Source organism: Passer domesticus, chromosome 1 (assembly GCF_036417665.1).
Source record: "Passer domesticus isolate bPasDom1 chromosome 1, bPasDom1.hap1, whole genome shotgun sequence".
In the NCBI taxonomy this organism is placed as follows: Eukaryota; Metazoa; Chordata; class Aves; order Passeriformes; family Passeridae; genus Passer; species Passer domesticus.
Genome location: NC_087474.1, coordinates 16,202,403 through 16,225,734, shown reverse-complemented (window position 1 = coordinate 16,225,734; position 23,332 = coordinate 16,202,403). Strand labels below are relative to the sequence as shown.

Below are 23,332 nucleotides of genomic sequence, written 5' to 3'. Positions count from 1 at the left end.
AAAGAACCACCTGTACCAGGAAGAAAACTAATTTGAACAAGAAGGATTTACATAGAAGTAAGAGATGGATTTGGGAATACACTCCTGTAAGGTCTCATCACATCTCCCATGTCCTCATGTGCAGAGTGGATAGATCTGCCAGACCTGCAGCAGGAGGGTTCTCCTGGGAGCACTGCAGAGCAAGCACATTGCCCTCACACCTGCCTTTAGTTGCACTTTTTATTGCACTTCTTTTGAGACAATTTGCGTAGTAATTTTTCTAGTCACCTCAAATAGATCAGCTTAGCACAGCAGAGCAAACCTGTGCCTGTTCCTTGCTTCTTTACCATTCTGTATCCATATGTGCTCTCCCGTTACATATGGAGTGTAGATACACTTTTCAGTTTAATAAATATGAATCTCAAAGTTCAGATTAAAGAAGTGTATCTGATTTTTTTTTCTCTAATGGTTTCTGATATACGTTTTTTTATCTGAAAGGCAAGCTTACACTCTGGTGAAACCACCTTTGTAAAAGGAAATTTTCTGTAAATCACAGCCCTCTTTGGCCATTCTTTATATTACAGAAGCAGCAGAACTGTTTAACAAATTGAAAAAAAATCAAAATATGCCAACCTTTTCCCCTCAGTAGGTTTCCATGGTACTATGCTCATATAATACACAGTGACATGTGGCCCTGGAGGAACCTGCAGTCTTCCTGGACTGACACCAAAAGTCTACAGTTCAGTTAATTCAGTATTACACAATGTAACCAATACAGAATGACTTAAATTTATTTTGGATTTTTGTTTTTCTCCACTATGAAAATATTCTGACACTCATATCACTGATTTATGTGATGATAGTCAGGAATTCAGTGCTAATTTATGCTGTTGTATTTCTTGGATTTCTTAGGACCACAGACAGATGAAATGCAATATCTTCTGTGCTTGTTTATATATTAATTCAGCTCTTGTTTTGTTACACTTGATGCAACTTGGGCAGCTACACTTTTTTAAATTTCCCTTGTGCAAATTATTATTAAACATTTATTTAGGACCCTTTAGCAGTGGCCAAAAAGCATGTATAACTTTCTTTTCTTAACAGGATTTTACACAGAAATTACTGTGTTACTTTCTGAGATTCAAGGATAAGGAATGACTGTTTATCTCACAGGCTACTAATGAGGCCTGGATAGAATGGATGGACGGAAGATTGAGCAAACCCCATGGCATGAATCAGTCCTTCACAAACGGTGCTCTTTGCAGACCTAGATAAGTGAATGGTATAGGGTAGCTAAGTATGAAAATTAGTACAAAGCTAGAAACAAAATAAATTGCAGTATTACTTAGGTGTCAGCAATGTGCAACCCTTGAGCAAGAGAAGGAAATCCAGAAAGGACAGTTCCACTGACACAAATAAGTAAAGATAGAAATGAAACCCTGAATGGGAGATGAACACACAGACAAAGTGGCAATAACCAAACTGAACACAAGATGAACAGCCAGAGAAATAAATAAATAAAACCAAAATAAGTGCCAACAAACAAGACAGATGCAAAACACTCCAAGCAGCTGTTAAAAAAGAAAAAGAAAAAAAAAAAAGAAAAAGCATGCAATATTACACCCAAGTGGAAGAAATTCCCAGTGCATGAAATTTCAGGGCTATGTCCTAGAATGCCCTAATTTATGTGAATTCCATTGGAGAATTTTGTTCATGCAGCCTGTATTGGTGGACACCGGCTGGTGGAGACTTTGGACTATCATCAGTTTCCTTTTTTAGTTTATTTTCTTAAAGGAGGATGTTTTTCTGTTTTTCTTTTTCCCTGAGGTGTGTGGGCATATTCACTGCTGTGTATGTTGCAAATGCCCACAAAGTGAAGCATTTGTGATCCTGCACCCAGCCATGCCTTAGGGACCCATATTTTCAAAGTCTGCACAGTGGAAAATTCAGCTTTCAGTGGAAACACTGTTGTTCACAGACTTTTGAAAATACTTGTATGTCTAATAAAATATTTTTAGTAAATTAATTTTGAAACATTCTGCTTTAGTTTGGTTTTCTTCTCTTTAGTTAATCCCTGTTTTTAAAGTTTCAGTGCTGGATAATTTTTTCATCCTGGACTTCTTGGGCTATAGTGGTCATTATGGAAGAAATAAAAATATTTTGAAATCAAGTGTTAAAATAGCTCTTTTGTAGTAGAGAAAACCAACCATTTCAAAAATGTAGTTTGGGAGAATTCTTATACTTCAATTTGCAACCAGTTTTTTTATTTTCTGTACACTTATATAAAAAAAAAGTTGTACTATTTTATGTTGGAAGATTTGAGCTTTTCATCGTTGTGGATAGCCCTCATCTCTGCTAGAATGTATATTCCATTTGCCAAGGAATCCTATTTAGAAGAGCAGTGATATCTGTAAACATTAGGTGAAACCCCCTGCTCTCCTGGTACCAAAAACTGAGGTGAAGGTATAGTCAGAACCTGGATTCAAGCCCATTTTGAATTCCAGAGTTGCTCTGTAAGCTACACTTCTGCAGGAGGCAGAATAGATAGAATTTGAAGAGAGTGGTCCCTACCAGAACACATGTGAGAAAAAAAATCATGGGATAACATTGTAATGGAAGAAGAGCTGGAAATGGTGAAGTTCTTTGTCCCAGAGGTTATCTTATGATTGTGCTGCCCAGAAACAAACATGACAATAAAAGACTGATCAGGATGTGAAAGACTTGTCTAGAAAAGAATGTCCACGTGGGAGTTGAATGGATTCTAGATATTTTAGGTTATTTATGTCTTCTCTATATGGAACTCATTTCATTTGCTTTGTTGGTCATTCTGGTATATAGGGATGTTTTGTACATAATAAGAAAAGAAAATATTCTTTAGTAGTTTGAGTATTTCTCAATCATGAGAGACATGAGCTCGTTGACTTCTGCCTTGTATGATGTTGGAGCCACTTGTGGAAGGAAGGGCACTGGCATGATAAACAGCATTATCCCACCTCTCAGGAGCTGCTTCTTATTGGCCTCTTCCCTTGTGTGACTCAAACCCAGCTTCTTGCTAAACAGAGGTTGATTTGTTGTGGTCCTCCTCTGGTGCTCACAGCCTCTGCCTGGGCTGTACCTCTCACACACCAGCAAAGCACTCCTGCTTTTGCAGTGCTCCATTCTGAGTCATTTACCCTTCACTTAACATTTCGGTTTCTCACATGTGTTGATGTTTTGTCTCTAAGATAAGGCACAGTTGCACTGTACATAAATCATCAAACTTATTGGAACACACTTTGTGTTAGGAAAAATTATTGATTTTTTCTTTTTTTTACAATTTTAAGATTTAAGAAAACCATGTTGGTTTCCTTAACCAACATGTGGTGAAGAAATGGCATAGTATTTAACAATCCTGAGAAGTCAATGGATCAACATCTTTGTACAAAAATTTCAGGAAAGGTAAATGCACTTGCAGTCTAAGAGCACACTATATTAATTAAAATTGTAGATTATTCATACTTATTATGGAAGCAAAGTCATTAATATTAAATGAGCAAAAATATTCTTGAAATTTAAACAATGCAGAACAAATTCTATAGTTAAATTCATGTCTGTAATTCCCATGATCCTTAAGTCTTGACACTTGAGAGCAAATGTAGCAATTTCAAATCATATCCAGGTAATGTCTGTTGAATAGTATTTAAAATAGGAGAAAGATATTTTAAATTTAATTTTGTAAAACACAACCATTGTAATGGGTCTATGATTTAAAGAGTGTGGAGCATGCAAGCATGACAGACAGCTTAATAAACTTTACTGTGGAAGTGTTACACGGACAAAAGTGTAGGTACCTTCAGGAAAATGACACACTGAGACAATTTTCTAATATTTTGTGTTGTTTTTTGTCTTCTAGAGTATCAGGGCTTCAGGGCTGGTGCTGCTGGAAACCATTCTTTTTGGATCACTTCTTCTGTACTTCCCAGTAAGTCAAACTATAACTTCTTAAAAAGAATTATAACCTTGCTGACATTTTAAAACGCTCTATGAATGACTCAGGTGAAAATATAAATGTAAAAACTATTTATTGATTATTAGTTTAATCTGACTACAAAATGTGCTGTTCTCTTCAAATATTCTTAAAAACACTCAAATGTTTTACTATATTTGTAATAATTCTCCATTTTAAATTTGGTAAAAATTACCAGTGATTTAATTGGAAGTTTTTGGGTGTTCTGGATTAAGATGAGATTTTGCTTTGAAAGACAACACTTCTCTGATCTATGGTATGGGGGAAAAAAACAAGGTATGTAAAAGGAAGACACTGATTATACCAAATATTTCTCTGGAATGTAGTATAAATGAGATAAATTATTTCAGTGCATTACTGGCATGTATTTTGATGTCTCTGAAGGTATGTGACATCTTCAATACCATGTCTTTGGGAAAATTAGATGCCATTGCCCTTACCCTGTAAGTGAAAAAAAAAGTAATTTCATAGTCACATGAGAAATATATCACAAAACTCATAGAAATATGTGTACATTTTCTTTTCAAAAGTCACAGAAAAGCTGAGCTTGTTAATTGCCACATAAACCCAAAGTAATGACTAGATAAAGCAAGACATCAAAGTGTGTATTGAATAAAGTTGATAGAAAGCAAGCAGGTTGGGAGACAATCAAAGATGGAGTTTTGGACTATTTTAAAATATGTTTATGTTCTCTTTCCCTCAGTAGTCAGAATTTTTTGTGCTTTGACAGACCATCATGTAGTTACTGGAAGATGAGCTGGATAACAATACTCTTCAGTAGCTGCAGAACAAGTAGGAAATAAACTGCAGTAGAATGTGTGAAGAATACTATAAATAAACATAAACCCTAGTGGAATTTCTATACATTCTTTTTTTTTAATAATGTGGGCCTTTCAAGTTCTAAAGAAAAGTGTGTGCATTTCTAGGATAGTTTTATGTATTTTTTCATCCTTCACTTTGCAGAAGTCAGGGAAATTAAAGTTTTTGGTGCTTTCATGTTGGACAAAAGTTTTTTGCAACTTGCAATAAATACATCTCCGATGGGTTTTCAGAGCTTCTTTCATATTTATTTTCAGTGAACAGAACAGAAAGTCCATGCACTGCTTCCTCAGTTAGTGCTGTGGAGCATTTACAGAAATTCATTGTGTAAAGCATTATGCAAGGGCTTTCCTCTCCATGGCTGTCTCCTCTTCACTTTCTCAGAGAACCCTGGGCTGGGTTGGCTTCCCCAGGCAGGTGCTCAGTTAGAACCAGTCAGTGTCTGTGCAGCCTCAGCTCCAAAGTGTGAGAAGCCTCATCACAGCTCATCAGAACTGTGTCTGCAGTCTGCTCACCTGTCACCCATCCTTCAGTGCATTTCCCAGTTCTTGTCCTGCTCCTCCATTTCTTGTGCTTCACAAAGGAGGAACATCCTTTGGTGGCTGGCTTCAGGCTTCAGGTGCTCAGCACCTGGGACACTGAGCTCTTGCTGTGGAAAAAGACTTCTCTCAGCAGGTGACTTGAAGGACCATGGTGTTGGATGCTGGTGACCATCCACAACCTTTAAATGCAGAGGGAGAAGAAAGGAAGTGGTCCTGGGAGGGAGCAGTTCAATAACCCAAGTGTCCCCTCAGCTCTTTACTGACATTTAAGTCCCTTTTTCTTTTTCACTGACATTAAGGATGTTAAATGTACAACAAGTGTGAAAAGTTTGATGTATTATGAGGAAAAAAATTTTGTAGGAAATTGCTGAGTAGCCCATGTTCCATACGGGATGTAGATACTTGACCAGAGCTTATCTTTCTCTGCAAATCTCAAGCTCCTACTATACAAAACTGTCTGCCGAGAACACATTCTATTAGAAATGAATAGGCACAGTGTAAGACTTGGCTTCTCTCTTCTAGCAGTTTTATGTTTCCACGCTCTTTGCTGGGGCACTCTTCTTTCTTATACAGGGAATTACTAATCAGGCTGTAACTCCTACAGACTCAGGAAAAAGAAAGAGAGCAATTTTATCATTTCTATTTTGAGGGTTTTAGGGGAGGGATGTAGAAAATGTGATAGTGGGAGGTCCTTTGCATTTTCAGACAGAGAAATTAATCCTAATTTCACCAACCAGAAAAATATGGTTTTGTAAAATCAAAGAAGATCAGAAAGATCAGCTTTCCAAAATCTTTGTCCCTCAATTCACTGCAAGGAAGTTTTCATCAATTTCTGATTCAGGGCAAGACAGGGAAACAGTAAATGTGTGAAAGCTATAAGGCATAGTCTTTTTAAGAAAGAAAAGCTGCAAGGTGTGAATTATGAAGGGTGGGTCCTTTGGAATGTGAATTTTTGATGTTTTGCTGTACATGGACAGAATCTAAATGTGCTTACCTGCTTATTGTCTGGGAAAGGAGCACAAAGCAGAGCAGAATGACACAAGAAAGAAAACACAAGCTTTGAAAGAGTCTTGTTTTCACCAGCAGACATTCACACACATATTCTTTCATAGCAGGGTGTAAATATATCATTATACATGTTGGTCATAAGTCATGTACCTGAAAAGCAGATTTATCTTTCATGGGTCATATTTATTTACCCCTTCATGTTATTTGGTGTTTTTATTTGCTTCCAAGAAGAATTGGGAAGATTTTGTGACCTATAGGTGTGGGGAAAGACGTAGTAATATGTGCCCAGAGGTCATTGTTTCAGCTATTTGATTTGATCCTCATTTTATGCTAGAGGAGTACATTAGAGCTCTAACACTAGTTAATATAGATCTCACATCTTATGCACCCAAATTAGGCTGTGTTTTCCACAGATACTATGAAATGTGAGTTAGTGTATGGAATGCAGTTCACAAGCACCACTGCAGTAGGGTGTTGTCTTTTAGCATAAGGCTGTTTTCCTTTGGTGTCATCTCTTCTTCTATTGTGATTTGGAACGTAAAACTAAAAAGCTTTACTTTCACAATCAACCAAGTGTGGAATTACACAGCTTGGCTTAGTGCATGTAACAATGTAAAGATACTTAGGGATGGCATTTCAGTTCTAAATAACTGAAATCTCTATTCATTTGAGCATTCAGTGCAAAATTACACTCTTGTTTAAAAAACAAAATCCCCTTAGATTTTCTCAACACTGCTTTAAGTCTTTGGCATCTTTGTTCTCTGCCCTTCTACACTTCCCTAATTCTTTCTTTTTCTAGATCTGTTTACTCAGTCTGGCTCGGATTGTTTTGAGAGCCTTCAGCATACAAATTTCACTGTGTCTAGAAGGGGTTTATTCCATCTCTGACTTTCCCTACCCTTCAATTAAATGAAAACCAAAACTTACTTTGTTACATTGCTGGATTTCTTTCACTAATTGTTGTTGTTTTCATGCCTGCATGCAGTAATCTATTCATAGTGTAACATCATTAATTGAAAAATAATATCACCAGTCAGCTGCTTTTGGTGAGAAAAACAGCTGTTACAATGCCCTTCTAACCAAATGGGAAGTGCAAATGATGGTCTCCACCTAAATTTATTATTCAAGTTCTGCTATACTCATAACAACACTGATCTTTCCTGAATTATAAGCAGGCAGATGAGCTTTGTCTATTACAAATGCATAGATTTTACTCAGAAGTTCCTGGGCAGCTCACATTTCTGAAACTCTCATTTCTTATATTTTCTGTAATGTCATAGTAACATCTCTAATTTGCCTTTACTTAGTCTTTCCAATTATCAATTGATCTCCTCCAAATGAACACTAGACTTTCTAATTGATTTTGTTTATATTTCTTCGTTCTTAGATTTTGAACAGAAAGCCAAAACCCAACTGTCTTATGGATGAGTCCCTTAATTTCTGTGCTTGGCATCTGAGGGGAGGAATCTCATTACTTTCCTTGTCCAGAAACACCATTTTGAAACCTTTAGACCTTTATTAACTCCCTGTCTTGCTAATGCTTGGAACATGCTACCACAAGTTTAAAAACTCTTTTCTTTTTACAAAGACCTTCAAATAAAGTGAGCAGGAGCAAAATGTTTTAAGAGAGTAGCTTGTTAATTGCAATATAGAGGTCAGATCTCAGGTGATTTTAGACATCTGTGGTGGACACAAGTTGAAAAATAGGAGATTCTGATAAGATATTGAGAAACTTATTTTTAACTGTAAGAATTGTCAATTACCAAAACTTTTTGTCCAGATTTTATGAAATTTGGAGGCGTCAGGACTTGACTGGGCCCAGGTCTGAGCAACATAACCTAGTTTTGGGCTGGGGGCTGGACCAGATGACCTGCAAAGCTCCCTTGCAAATGAAATTCTGTGAGGCTGTGTTTCTTATGTGTGCATCCATAGCTGAGACAGTCACCCTATGATCACCAAATTCTGAAGAAGAACTGGGTCTTTTATGACTTGTTTTAGACTTGGGACTTGAAGATGGGGTGGATTGTGGCAAAAACTTCAGGGAATATAAATGAAGTCTGAGGTACTTGCCTCAAATGGTGTTGAATTCTGCCCTAGGCAGCTAGGATTATCTGATATATGAAATAGTTCCCATACTGCTAGTCTGCATTGACTGAAACTCCAAAATACATACAATGGATTGCATGATATAGTGATATGATAGAATTTCTACAGTCAGTGATTAAAGTTAAGTAAGTATGATGAAAGTTGTTAGACAGTGAGGCTGAATCTTGTAACAGTGATGTCAGCTAGATCATAAGATGGACTAGCTTTGGAGGCCACAGAGTATCTTTCTAAAAACTTACAATTTTTTCTTTCAGTCTTCCTTTCCTTTGGCTAAAACAAAAAAAACCAAACAACAACAAAAAAAAGCCAAATTCATTACAGTTTTTCCAAGCTGCAAATTACAAAAAAGGCAATATTGTTACCAGTGCAGAGAAATGCAGCTGCGGGTTGGGGGGCATTGACTTCCTAATGCCCATGAAATGCCCATGAAGTAGTTGAGTAGTGAATCCTGGAAAAAACTTTGTGCTCAGACATCTTGTTGCATGTGTTAGGAGTTAAGATCTGTTGCTGGGGTTACCTTATTCCTTCTTTCACACTCAATCTAAAATCACCTATCCTTTTGTGTTATGAGAAGTTATAGAAAGTGGGGAGTCATGGAGCTTAGATATGGATATGGTTTTTTTTTTTTCCCTTCAAATGATCTGTATGTGCATTAGCATGGAAGAAATGAGCTGTGAAGTTTGGGAGCATGAGACTATGATAGGTCCATTGGTGATAACAGTCCTCAGCAGAGCAAGGTCACTGGAAAGCTCTGGTTTTGACATTAATGAATGTGAAAATAGAATGCAGTGAAATACTCATGCATTTGTCTCTCAAATAAGGGATGTGTTACAAAAGCACTGTTTATTCCATACATATTGATGTGCACTGAGGCCAACTGAAAAATTTGCTTTTTCCAACACATTTAGTGTTGCAAGTGTGCTCTGATATCCCAGATATTTCAGGTTGAGTCTTTGTCAGGATATAACCCACATTGCCTTTACTCACAAAATAGTGTTTCAACCTTTTAGAATGAACACTCATCATTATATTCTTCTTCAGGTAAAGAACACGTCTGTCTTTGGTGTTCATGTCACTGAAGTCCAAGGACAAGAAGTGTAAATATCTGCTCTAAAATAATCACTACAGATTTCCACAGTAGTATAGGAAAGAGTATTTTTATTTTATTTGGATCACAGTGAGTTAGATATCCAGCCAATGCAAAAGGCAGATTTTAAATACCATGTTGCAAAGATTTTATATGTATATTGTGTGCTTGGCATAGAGGTAAGGAAGCCAGGCAGAAGGTGATGCAGTTGTTAGTCTCTCTTGGTCAATGTCCTGGTCAGATGAACTTACTTTTTGGAGTTAACATGCAACAGTAAACAAATACCTTTTTTTTGAGAGCCAGCATGTTTTAAATGCAAAAACCAGAAGTCACCTGGTGTAGCCTCTGGGTTACAGGCTACAAAGTACAGAAACCTCATAGGTACTGGAAACACTTGTGTCCTTGCCCTGAACCACGCTAAGAAAAAGGTTTATGACTGCTGTTACTGATAGGAAGCAAGCGCTGAATATTTCCTGCTTTTTGAATACATTTATTTAAAATGTCAGAAAAATAAGATACATGTGATACTTCTTCATGATTTTGTTCTCACTAGTCTACATAGCTATCCTAAAAAATTTTGGCAGCTACTGTCAGGGAGATAGATAACTAAAGGCTGTTGTATATGTGATTATCCACATTAAGAACTGTGATTAGGCAGAGCTATATGTCTCCTGATCTTAGCTAAATGTTGGCATCTCTGTGTATATCACAAAAGTTTAAGGTATTGGAAACTCAGTTGAGCTATGCTAGAGCATAGTAGAGCCATGACATCATAAATTCTAAGAGATTATACAGGTGGAGTTTGGTGAGGACTATTTGTGTACGTTCTCTGTGTTTGTGTATGTTTGTGTGCTGTGTTCCCAGGTCACCTTAAGCTGGAGTGGACCTCAGGAGGCTTCTACTCCAACTTCTGCACAAAGGACAGTCAGCTGTAGGACTTCATACAAGACAAGGTTACTAAGGGCTTTATTTTTTTTAAAACCTGCAGAGATGGAGACTACTCAATCAGGCGGTGTGCAGGCAGGCAATAAAGTCACATGGTTGTAGCTTTTTTGGATAGTGATAAAATCTGGGATGTTGCTGGAACATATCATGGGCTTTTACATGGCAGGCTGAAGGTAGGTCAGTGAAGGTACAGATACTGACTTACTATTCTTTCACATCTTGGACTCCCATGCTCATCCCTGTGGCATTACTTGTGATACCATGACAAAACTCGATCTTCCCCTTCCATGGATTTGAAGGTGCAGTAGGTATTGTAGGAGGGCATTGCTATTTTTGCTACTCTGAAAGCTTCTTTTGAGAACTAAGTTCAAAAGGCACATTTTTCTGAGTCTGAGTTCACTGAATAGCCAAGTATGTGTGTGAAGGGCTTGAGAGCAGGAGAGAAAAGGACAGCAGCCAGTGACCTGAGCCAACTGCCACGTTGGGTTTTCGTTGACCCTTTTATTTTAAATTAATATCTTGCATTGTCAGCTTGCAAGCACTTATGTAGTACAGTCTTGCCAGCCCTTCATTCAGAGAAATAAATCTTATAGTGAGGGGAGCAGAAGCAAGATCTTGTGGTCTTTCCTCTTTGCTCATAAATCCACTGAAGTAACTTGCCTGAGTAAACTTATACAAACAAGAATTTGTAGTTAAAACTCTACATTAATACACTCTTTTCAAAGAAGTGATGTAAAACCAGACTACAGTCCTGAAAAGCAGCGCACAATTTTTAGTCAGGAAATTTAATTTTTTTTTGATACAGCTTGAGCAGTAACACGTGCACAAGTTAAAAATGTGCTACATTTAAAAAGTGAACGTGTAGGGAAACGTTTTCTGATCACAAAAAGCTTCAAAACACAAAAATTATCAGAGGGTGAAGTGTGGTATATTCAAATGAAGGAAAATAGTGCTGGGACGTATTCATAGTATGTTCCTTACTAAAGCCTGGAATCATGTTCTAATAATCCATCCTCATTGCTCTGCTCTCCAAAGCTGAACCTTTGGTGCTTGGCAAGCACTCGAGCAGGAGAACACAGCAGGGCCACTTCCATGCCAAGGAATTACTGAAGAACACCTGGTTGAAAAAATTTAATCAGTGAGAGCCTTCATTTGGCCCACTGTTCTGCTGAATTGGTGTTAGAAAAGAGGAAGAAAGTCTTTTATATAACACTTTTATGTTTACTCTTTTGTATATCTATTATATAATTCCTTTTGGGTCTCAGTGCTTATAAACTAGGAATGATTTTCTCAGCCAAACATTTTGATGACCACATTGATCACTTGGCAAATGAACTGAGTCAATAGCAAGATGCTTAGAATATGTTGGAATTTTACTCTAGTGACTTAAATTTATAAAAAAATTGACACATGAAAAAAAGGCATACTCGTGTATTAGTTCAAAATATGTGATAGAACTTTGACAGAAAAGACTTTCAAAGCATTTTTATTAAATTTTAAAACCAAAGATGCAAGAGGTTTTGATAGTATAGATGAGCCATGATTGAGCTGTGCCAGAAAGGAAAATATAAAAAATTTTAGTCACCACATACATATTTTCAGTAGGGCATAGCCCTTGCATCAGTGGTTTACCTTGTCTGAGTATTTTAGCACCTGTGAGACTGTGTGTTGGTGGAAGATAAATTTCAGTCATTCTTTTTGACTTATCCAAGTGTCTTTCAGTGAAAGTTGGGGACATGTTCCTTTTTTTCCATCAAATGCCTTTTCTCTTTGTTTACTCATGCTTTAATACCTAAGACCCAAGGAACAGCAGCTGTAGTCAAGTGAAAGACCTGTAGGTTGTCTCTAATCTTGCTGAACTTGCTAGATTCAGCTGTTGCCTGCTTTAGTCAAGTGAAAGACCTGTAGGTTGTCTCTAATCTTGCTGAACTTGCTAGATTCAGCTGTTGCCTGCTTTGTGGTTTTTTGATCTGCATCAACAAGAATCTGAAGCAAAATGAAAGCAGAAGCAGTTCATGCTAGAGCAAGACTTGAGTTAGATAAGCTGATGCTACTGTGCTGTTTCTGGTATGAAATTGGGTGCAGTTGTAAACCAATGCTGTCAGGGGCAACTGGCAATATTATAACTCCCCATGCCTTGGAATATGAAGTAGGATAAGACATTGACCAGTGTAATATGTACAGGTGAGTGATAAAACATGATATCCTACCTATCATCATCCCTCTCACTTGACAGACTACTCTGCATCAACACAGTGCAAAAGGAAAAGACAGAGTCTCCATCTCAGAGCCTGTTCCCTGTGAATAATACAGGAGCTGAATTATAGGGTTTTTTCTCCTTTGGTTTTTCTTCTCAGTCTCTCTTCTTTTATGTATGAATGCATTAGGTATTTCCTAACCATCTACTCAGATTTTAAGTGTTGCACGGTGAAGGGTGATTAATGGTTAATGATTAGGAGAGATGAGAAATTCAATATATTATAATGGAGGAAGAGAAGAGTTGAAGTTTTTGGAAGAGATCCTTAAGAAAGAAGGTTTCATCCATGAGAGATAGTCATTCTGCAAGCTGAGAACTGAGAGGATGCAGGCAATAGTGTCTTTATGGGTTTTAATATCAACTGCTAGAACTTGAGCAGTTTTTCAGTTTGCAAGCAAAAGTATATGACAACTAGTGAAATCTTTGCAATACTCATAGTGCAAAGTTTTTATTACTGTGTAGCACTTCTAAACATATCCTTTCTAAACTCTGAGATAAGAGATTAGTAGAATTTTAATCACTGCTTTTAACCCAAGACCACATATAATCTGATGTAAATAGGAAATTAGCTTTTTGCTTGTAGAGAGTAACTGGAAAAAGTAATATAAACACTTATGAGAATAGAGAGAAGTTTACAATATAACATATAATTTCCAATATGAAATTATCAAAACACATCAACAAATACAAGCTATTCTGTATTTCTGTTAGTACTGATAATAGTAGAGTCATCTGACAAAAATATCAAAATTTTAGTTTGCCAGGGTTAAAAAAATGAAGAGTTAGGAGCCAGCAGGTCAAAAATTTGCCATGTAACTAGCCAGATGGATTTCTGAAAATGAGACATTCAAACCACTAGTGCCTGGGTCTTAATGTACATCACATCAAGTAGGGAGAGATGAGATTTCTGTTCTTAAAAGCAGCAATAGTACTGCAGATGCAAGAAAAGGTGTTCATTAGAGCAAGCAATTAGTCATTACAAAAACCAGCTTTTTCCTATGTGCTAAAAACTTTGTTATTTCTTAGATATAACTCTGCTTATTAGAATAACATACAAAAAGCACTGTTTTCAGCAAACTGTGTTTTATACAAACTCTTTAATTTCTAGATTTTCCCTTTGTGGGATGGGACTAAGCACAGATCTGTAAATATATGCAAGTTTGGAGGAAGCTATTAGGAAATATCATGTCCTTCATAACCAATATACCTGTATCTATGTGCTAATCTCTCTGAAATCTGAATCCAAAGTAAATTCATTGTAGTGGCATGATGCCATGCAGTAAGTTCTGCACATTTTTGGGGGAAAAAAATAAAGCAAAGAGAAATATGTCAATTTGATCAAAGCTCTTGTCAGAAATGGATGGCAGGATTTCCAAGCTAAAAAAAATTAAAGGAATTCCAAGGTAGTACATATGGACAAAATACCTACAGAAAAATAAAAGGATTAAATGAGTCTTGCATTGCACAAAAGGTTGTAAGTGGAATAAAATAACATTTTATGCAGTTCCCTCACATATCATTACATGATAATTTATCCAACTTAAATTATTTCAATCATTCACAATTTTCATTGCTATTTGATATTAATATTTTAAACAAGTCAGGATGCCAGAACTTTATTGCATATGATTGGATCAGTGAAAGCAATGTAAAGAGAAAAGGAAAAGAATGATTGTGAGAAAAGAGAATAGAGAACTTTCCCCCGAGAATTAAAACACAGCAAAAAGGCCAATATAGAAGCTGGAAAATTAATCCAAAATTGAGCAACCAAACAGTATAGAAATGAAAACAAGACACAAATGACATCTTCTACCTTAGTACAGTCAGGACTCTTATTGTCACGACTACATGTTATAGAAGATATTTATAAAACCACAGATTGTACATTCAGTGCTTATTCTTTGCTTGCCTACAGTTATTTCTCACTACTCCTTGCAAGCTTTCTTCTCCTTGCCTAAAACACCACTTACATAATTGTAGAAGATAAATCTTTTATTCTTTCCTTTTGCTTCCTCTGTATTGATGTGTGGTTTCTCATCTCATATTTAAATTATGAACCCTTTGGTACAGGGATGTTTGGCATGGCTGCACCGTGCACAGCAGGGTCCCGATCAATGGATAAGAATCACATTACAAATGACTGTTACTAATAATAACAGTGAAAGTGTTTAAAAATATTTTATTAAAGGTGTGAGCAAGGACACAGTTAATGGTGAATTTCTCATCTCTTCAGAGGACTGGTAGCATGCAACTGTTTTTATATTTCTAGAGAGTATAGGTACTTTATGAGAATTATCTGAGAATATTTGAGTTATGCTTGAAAAGATTAAGCCATAAAAATACTAACAGAAAAAAGCCTAATACTAGTTCCATGTGAAACTGCTCTGCTAATTTCTATGGAGCTGCACCCAACTTGTGTGAGAAGACATGCATTAGATGATAAACAAAGCAGTTGGAAATAGTAGAAGAAAATTCCTTGCACTTGATGGAAAGCATCAGTCTGTGGGATTTAAGGTGACAGAGGGAATAGTGGAAAAGCTGCCAGTGTGAAGGGGCAACAGCAAGAAGAGGTCCCGGTTCTACTCAAATGAATATTTCTCTCCTCTTCTGAATGGACATGGAATGCTGAATTTGTCCATTTTTAGGGGCCTGCCCGGATCTCAAAAGGTACAGACTGTCCCAGGGAATGCATTCAAGCATTCCATGTACACTGGAGCAGCTCTGTTGGTGTGAGTTGAAGCCAGGCCAGCTCCAGATCCCTGAGCTGCCTCATTGGGGGGCATGCCTTTACACATAAGAGACTTTGGACTCTCTCTAACCAGGGATTTAAAACTGCTTTTCCATGGTCTGAGTAGGGTTACTCAGCCCCTTGGTTTGGCTTTGCCAGCAGGATCCTACACATTACCAGCTGAAGAGGGCTCAGAAGGGAGTTGGGTGTTTGGCACTGGCATGAGTTGGGAGGGCTCAGATACACGCTAGATTGATTAGACAAGGATTTTGTGATTTACAGCAGCAAATAATCTTGAAGCTTTAGTCCTTAGACCCCTTGGCAAGTAATGATTACTGGGTTGCCTGTCTGGTTTTATATATTGCAGACAGTAAGGGTCCTTGCTTTGTATGTCCTGTATGAGATTGACTCAAGGCTGGTAGGAAAGGCAGTGAGCCAAAAAGCAGGCAAAAGTAAACTAAGCATTTACTTGGAATACCTGGAAACTTTATCAGGGTCATTGGTTGTAAAATTAATCTTGAAGGGTCAAATGCATTGGGAAATGCAAACTGTAGTCATAGCATGCACACAGATAAATTATGACATACTCTGAATGTGCACTGGTGCACGTGGGCAGATCCACCACAAAGGCTGAGTGCATTCCTTGGGTGTGCTGCAGTCTTGGTGCTTTGTGGTGGAATACAGTTGTGTTAGGAATTTCTGACAGGAGAGCATTCCCCATGCTGCTGTAATGGCTGGCTGCCATTCCAGCAGCAGTGCTTCATCTCTGACAGTGTTTGCTGATTGAGAGTTTGCTACAAAGAGGTTTGGGTCTACTTTGTGGTGTGTACAAAGTTTGGATAAGAAATAATTTTTTATAAAGGGATCTTAATAATTTTTTTACTTCTTTTTTCTATTAAATTTAAATTGACACAGTTTTTCCTGTATCATTTTCACGGAAAGAAATGTTTAAACATGTTACATGTATATCACACAGAGATACATAGTATAGCATATGCTGGTAATTATGCAGACTGTGATGAAATTAATACAAGAAATATAAAAAAGATAACTATAAGAAAGATATTAAACTATTAGAGAGTGTCCAAAGGAGGGCAATGAGGATGGTGAAGGGTCTTGAAGGGAAGCTGTGTGAGGAATGACTGAGGTCCCTTGGTCTGTTCAGCCTGGAAAAGAGGAGACTGAGGGGAGACCTCACTGCAGCTACAGCTTCCTTGTGAGGGGAGAGGAGGGGCAGGCACTGATTTCATCACTCTTGTGACCAGTGACAGGACCCAAGGGAATGGCCTGAGGTTGTGTCAGGTCAGGTTTAGGTGGGATGTTAAAAAAAAGCTCTTCACCCAGAGGGTGGTTGAGCACTGGAGCAGCTCCCCAGGGAATGGTCACCGCACCAGCCTGACAGAGTTCCAGAGGCATTTGGACCATGCTCTCAGGCACATGCTGTGACTCTTGGGGCTGTCCTGTGCAGGGCCAGGAGCTAGACTCAATGATCCTTGTGGGTCCCTTCCAACTTCTCACTTTCTGTGGTTCTGTGACTTTTAGGAAGAAAGGTAAAAGAAGTTATGTTGGCATAAGGAAGTCCTTTCCTCTTTTCCTTCAAGCATTGTATCTTGTTTAAAATTTAATCTTCCTTTTAAATTTTGGAATTTTCTATAGGAAGTAATTTGCTCTGAATAATCACAGTTTTAAAACATGGATCTATGATTTAGTCTCCAGATCTCTTCTTCTATGTCAATCCAAGTGTATAAGTTGTCACATTAGTCAGAGTCAAAAAGATTGTATATATTCCAGCAGTGTGTTGTTGAATGTATAAATCTTGCTTAATTTGTTAACATTAACTATACTGTAGTGCTATATATAGAGCAAGTATTCTTAATGTTCAACTCTCTCTCTTAAATTCTTAATCTGGCATCACCAGCATGCTGAACACTTGAAATGTGGATTTTTTTAGAAATCTGACAGAGCTTGCTGGCCTCTAGTCAGCTCATCCTTTTTTCTGCCTTTATTGATGGCATTGCCTTGAAACCTGTAGAGAACTGATCTATAAAAGTCTGTGTAGTGGGTTATTTAGTCAGCTATTTATATTCGTATTTATTAAACTTGTATCTACTTTCCAAGCCTTAAGGCATTTTTACATCTTTGAAATCATAATCAACATAAGTTACTGCCCTAGTGGCAGGCACTCTCTGTTGAAGTAATCACCAGTTGTTGCTACAAGAAGGCAAAATGCTGTCACAACAAGTATTTTAAAACCCTAAGGAACATTTTTATTAGCCATTAATTCAATGTAAGGCTCTGTTAGAATATCGTATGCTCAGTTGTTTGAAGACCCAGGAATTTTGAAAGATAGCTGATTCAGAAACATACTCTAAATGCTTAGCATGTAAGTCTTAAGCAATATTAATAAGTTAATTATTGGCAACAATAAGATATCTGCCAATTTCAGATAAAGAAAGAATACATAAAAACCAATAATACATAAAAAAATAAAGACCAAGATTACATAAAAAATAAAAATTTATATTTTAGCTGCTCTTCATGTAACTTTTCTGGAACCAAAACACATTCCAAATTACAAGATTTGCCGGACAAGAAACTTGATCTGTCTTGATCCTGAGCTGAGATGTCTTCATATGGGCTGTAATTACTGCTGTTGGTTGTGGGATTAACAAGTAATAAGGAGCACTTCTTTTCTCAGGCAGGATATTTTGTCTGTTTAGGATAAGGGACATCAGTGCTTACTACATTTGAAAAGGAAACTTATAGTATATTATATTTTTCACAAATGCTTGTGAACTGGGCTAACCTGTTAACATTAAAAAGCCCTTCATATCACATGATGTAGTTTGAAAGGCATTAATTTCTGGTTTGACTCTCCAGTATGCATAGCAGACATCAGATGGGATCAAGAACTTGCAGATGTGAAATTGATAACTAATTATATTTGATACCATAATTATTATGTGTTACTGTTAATAGTTATAATAATAATAATGGATCTGATTAAACAAGTTAACAGAATGAATTTTTGAGACAACAGTAAAGAGGAGAAAAATTCTCAGTTACTTTCAACAAATGCAGGAAGTTAGGAACCTTTATCTAACTTCAAGTAATATTTAGTCTTAAATCATTAAGAAATAGGTTAAAGAACAGAAAGAAGTTGAAAAAAGCTGAAAGCATTCAATGTGAAAGAAACTATATTGATCACAGAGAAGTCCCTGTTGCTGAACACTGAGTGCTCTATTGGTCTAGAGAGCAAGCAGATATTCTTGAGATTTTGAGTTATCTTGAGTTATCTAAGCAAGCTCAAAGAAATGTTCTTTTTTTACCCTCCATGTATATCTTTCATAAAGTTAGATGACATTTTGTAGCATGAAACACTGAATCTACTAGGTTTATTTCCTCAGACTGTTTAAAGTAATGCATTTTTCTCAGACATGTCACAAGCAATCCTGTCAAAATCTGCCTGAATGGATTTGTTTTAAATCATAAATAGTTGTGTTATATATAGTAAATGTTCAAGAACCTTGAAGAAAAAGAAGGTCATGGCCTTCTGAGTTCTCACAGCTCCACAACTAAATATGAGTCTTGAAATGTTTGTTTGGGGCAGTCTCACATATGGGGTCTCACCACTTGGTTGGTTTATCTCATTGCTATCTCTCTATCTATCTTAGCAGCCTGACTTCTCTTTTGAAAAATTGCTCTATTTCTCCCTGGCCCCCTGAAGTCCAGTTATATTTGGACTTTGCCATCTTTATCTTTGCCGTCTCATTCTTAGTTCTGGTGACAACTATTAATTTTACTCTTAAATATTTTGCTCTTCTGCTTTTATGCTCTTTTCGTTGTACGGTTGTTTATTCAACACCACAAACATCTTGGTAGGGAGGGTGGAGAAGGAAGTTCATATAAATAAATAATTGCACTTAAGTGCAGAGCACTGCCTAGCAACGAAATGCAGTGGAATATGTCTTTCCTGCTAGAAGGTGGGACTTTTCTTTGATAAATCAATGAAATGCTTGGAGGACTCCCCCTGTGCTCAAGAAGGACTGGAACATTTGGAGAAAGCCTCCTTCTGCTGTTTTGTTATCTGTTAATGAATGCATTTTGTGGACCGTGCAAGTGAGCTGTGCCAGGAATGCAAAAAAGGAATCTTGGGGAAGGCTGCTATTTCTAATGCCTTATTTTTGCAGCTGCAGCAACAGGAGGGAACCAGCAGGTTGGTTATAGGTATTTTGGTTGGTGTCTCACAAAGGAGGAGACCAAAGATGCTAGGATAGTTTAGCCATTAGTAGGGAACGTGTTTCCTCATACACCTTCAATTTTAATTATGGATGTCTTTAAGCACTCAGCTTGCCATTGGGTAAGCATTGCAATCACAGATTGCAGTGCTCAGTTTTGGTGCCCTGAGGTCAGAGGAGGTACTCTTTACATGAGAGTAAAGTGTGCTCACTCAGGGGCACAGACAGCAGCATGCCTGCTTTGCTTGCTTGTCCTGGAGACAGAAGGGTTTGTGCTTATCATCTGCCTAGTTTTTCTCCACGGGATAACATCTTCCTTCACCAGGGCTGCAGACATGAACTCTTTCTTCAAGTACACCATGCAATCTTCACTTCTTTACCAAGTACAGGTGGTAAAACCCCCAGCCTATGGACAGCATTTTTGTTCAGTATTCCACTTGTTAATGTTTTCCTTCTGGATGTGACATTTAGGTCTTCTTCTGGCTCAGAAGACACAGACTTGTACCACCTTGAAGAAAGTTTTACTGATTTGTCTCTGGGATGCCATAGCATGGGAGGTGTTCAGCCTGTTGTGCTGCTACTGTTCCATTTCACATTGCTCCATTAAGCAGCAGTAAATGGGTGTAAGCACAAATGTTAATCCAACTACAGAGCAGTAGGAAAGGTGTTGTACCTATTGGTTAGATTACATATTGGTTAAAATGGGGTGACCTGGCTTTATAACTGCTTCAAGGAATGGTTATTTTTAGGTATGAGCAGAGAGTAGCATATGGGCCTCAACTGTTGTCACTGAGAAAACGTAGCTTGAGTTTGGTTGTTCTCCAGGTTAAATCATGCACTGTCAAGAGCTTTCCTCAGAAACCTGCTAATTGTTGCACTGCAGACAGGTGTGTTGTTTTGGCTAATTGACTGAATTTTCAAAATAATAAAAAGTTGCTCCTCTGAGGTTTTTTTCCTTATTCAAAATTAATTTCTTTATGGTTAATGTACGTGTTTGAAATAAATGGCAGTTGCACTCACATTAAACTAACCCTAAGTTACAGAGAGAGCATAATGTAGCAAAACAAACTAGAAGTCCTAGGGTTGTTCTGAGCTCAAATTTTTAGGTCCTGAAAAGATTTGATACCATGTGAGGAAAATTAATCAGATTTTTAATGATAACTGAAAAAGACATTAAATATCAAATATGTGCTTGTCTAATGCAACCTTATTATCTCAAATGGTTTTGTGGTGTCTCTTTCTTTTTGAAAAAGAAACTGCCCATGTCAAACAATTAAGAATTTATCAATAAGTGCAATTGGTAATGCAGTTTTCTGGAAAATCTGAATGTATGCAAAGGCTAGAAAATGCAATATTTGTAGATGTGCCTGTTATTCCTAAGGGATTTTACTGTTGCTGATTGTTCAGGTCATGAGCAGCCATACATGTCATTGAGGTGTCATGAAGTTTTGTTTCCAAGAGGAGGAGAATTTGCTACCCTTCATTTCTCCCAGTTAATAATTTCATATTGTGCAACTTGATTCCTCTCTTTCCTGCATCATTGTATTTCAGCCTTCTGATCAACTGTGCAGTGACCTCCACAGACTCCCTAAAGTTTTTTGAGTCTACACTCAACTTCCTGAAAATCTGCTTCAAGATTCATCTCTCCTACTTTCCATTTCCATGCAGTGTTTCCAAGGAGAGATTTCTGTTCTGAATTGTTCTGTTTAGTTGGTTCCCACCTACACATGTTGAAGGTTTTGAAGACTGCTCTTTCAGAGTCGAGTATGTTGTCATCAAACTCTTAAAGAAATTCTTCTGAGGTCTGTAATGAAGAGCTCTTCTCAGGCTCCTCTCAGTCCATCCAACTTTAGTGCTAATACATTGCTTGAGATTGCTCCATGACAGCTTGTATACCTAATCTTGAGATCAGGTATTCCATTTTAGGACTTTTTAATTTTTCTTCTGTAATGGAAAAGTCACCTGTCCATTAAGAGCATGGCCCTTAATGTGCTAATGTCTCTATTACTTTCTACACCATCTTATTTCTGTGTTTCTGCATTTTTCTAAAGTTGCCTTAAAGTCCATGAAATATAACTTTTGTTCTAGGTCCATTTCATTCCAAATCAGTTCAATGTTCTGAAGTTATTTTCTTCCTTTGAGACATCCAGCTCAAAATAGCAATAAATATTAAATTAGTTCTGAAGGTTTTTCCAGCTTGTTCTCTTCTCTAGTATATCAGAGTTGATGGATGGGCTTTACGTGGTCTGACAAGTTACTAGGTGATACCTGCACTTGAGAAAGAGGGAGTACTGAAAACTCTGAGTAAAACTTTGGAGTGGCTACTTGCAGTGCAGGGATTTATTATTGTTATTGTTATTGTTGTTATTATTATTACTATTATTATTATTATTATTATTATTATTATTATTATTATTATTATTATTATTGCTGCTATATTTTCCCTAATTAATTTTAACTCTGAACATCACATTTAACTGTAGGCTCCCTTTAGCCTGTGGAGGAGGTAGGCACCTCTGGAGGTCAGCACTCAGGTGTCTGTAGAAGGATGATGTGGTTTGGCCTCTGCCTACAGTGCTCCCCATTGAATACAGAAGGAGCTTGGGCTGTCTTGGAATTAGTGATTCACTTGTCTTCCCTGGCTCAGGTGTGTAGAACTTCTGCTCCAGATTCACAGTCCCAGTAGAAATAGCTGGATTATAATATTGAAGCACCCTAGTTGAATGTGGTGAGGAGAGTGAATACAGAGAGCAAGGCTTTGAGAAAGAGTGTTTTATGGCTCATGGAGATGCCCTGTGGATTGTTCTGCAATAAAATGTATTTCAGGGCTGCTTAGGATTGCAGGAAACTGAAACTGATCTGTGTTGCTTTTCATAAAGCAGAAAATATTGGGACAGATACACTCAAATTATGCTACTTTGGAATCACTGCGCTTTAAAATCAATGTCCATGGAAAGTAACTAACTTTTGAGAGGAAATAATGATTTTACAGGCAAGAAAGAAATCACAACAAATGCACCAAATCTATTTCTGTATTTAAGTGCATATGTATTCAAATATTTGTGTAAGCGTGTGTTTAATTTTAATATGTTCTTTAAAAATCACCTGGCATATGTGGCATATGTCACTGAAATAAAATAACCTGATCATCTTGAATATAGAAATTTATTTTGCTAAATTCGTTTTAATTTCTCAGTTATAGTAATTTTTCAATAACTGCTCAACATGGTATAAATATTTTTTGTGCCTAGATTTCTATTAAACATTTTTTTCCCTTTTGACTAGACCAAAAAAGTATGAGCACTCTGGCCCTCTTAGCCAACCAAACTGCCCAAACAATTATTTTGGAAGGTAAAAATGTTCATATCCATGTGACTTAAAAACTATAAGAATATCTTCCTACTGGAAAGAAAAATAGAGTTTCATTCCTATTTCCATAGTTTCTACTGTTTCTACAAGAGTTTCTACTGGAGTAAATTATGAGTTTGCAGATGTGGCTGGCTTCTTCTGGACTTCATTAATTATCCATAATGAATTAATTATGTTAATAACATAAATTGCTTGATATGATTAGTGTGGATTGAAGATTAATGTAGATCATGCCAGCAGAGTATGTC

The 23,332-nt window shown here is 37.1% G+C and overlaps 1 protein-coding gene across 2 annotated transcripts in view; it reads left to right on the top strand.

Moving 5' to 3' along the window:
• Nucleotides 1-23,332, top strand: part of GPR158 (G protein-coupled receptor 158) — a 186,352-nt gene that overhangs the window by 99,654 nt on the left and 63,366 nt on the right. For both annotated transcript variants that reach the window (XM_064407624.1, XM_064407615.1), the window contains exon 5: nucleotides 3,872-3,940. In XM_064407624.1, coding sequence (XP_064263694.1) covers nucleotides 3,872-3,940 — 69 coding nt within the window. The remainder of the gene's footprint in view (nucleotides 1-3,871; nucleotides 3,941-23,332) is intronic.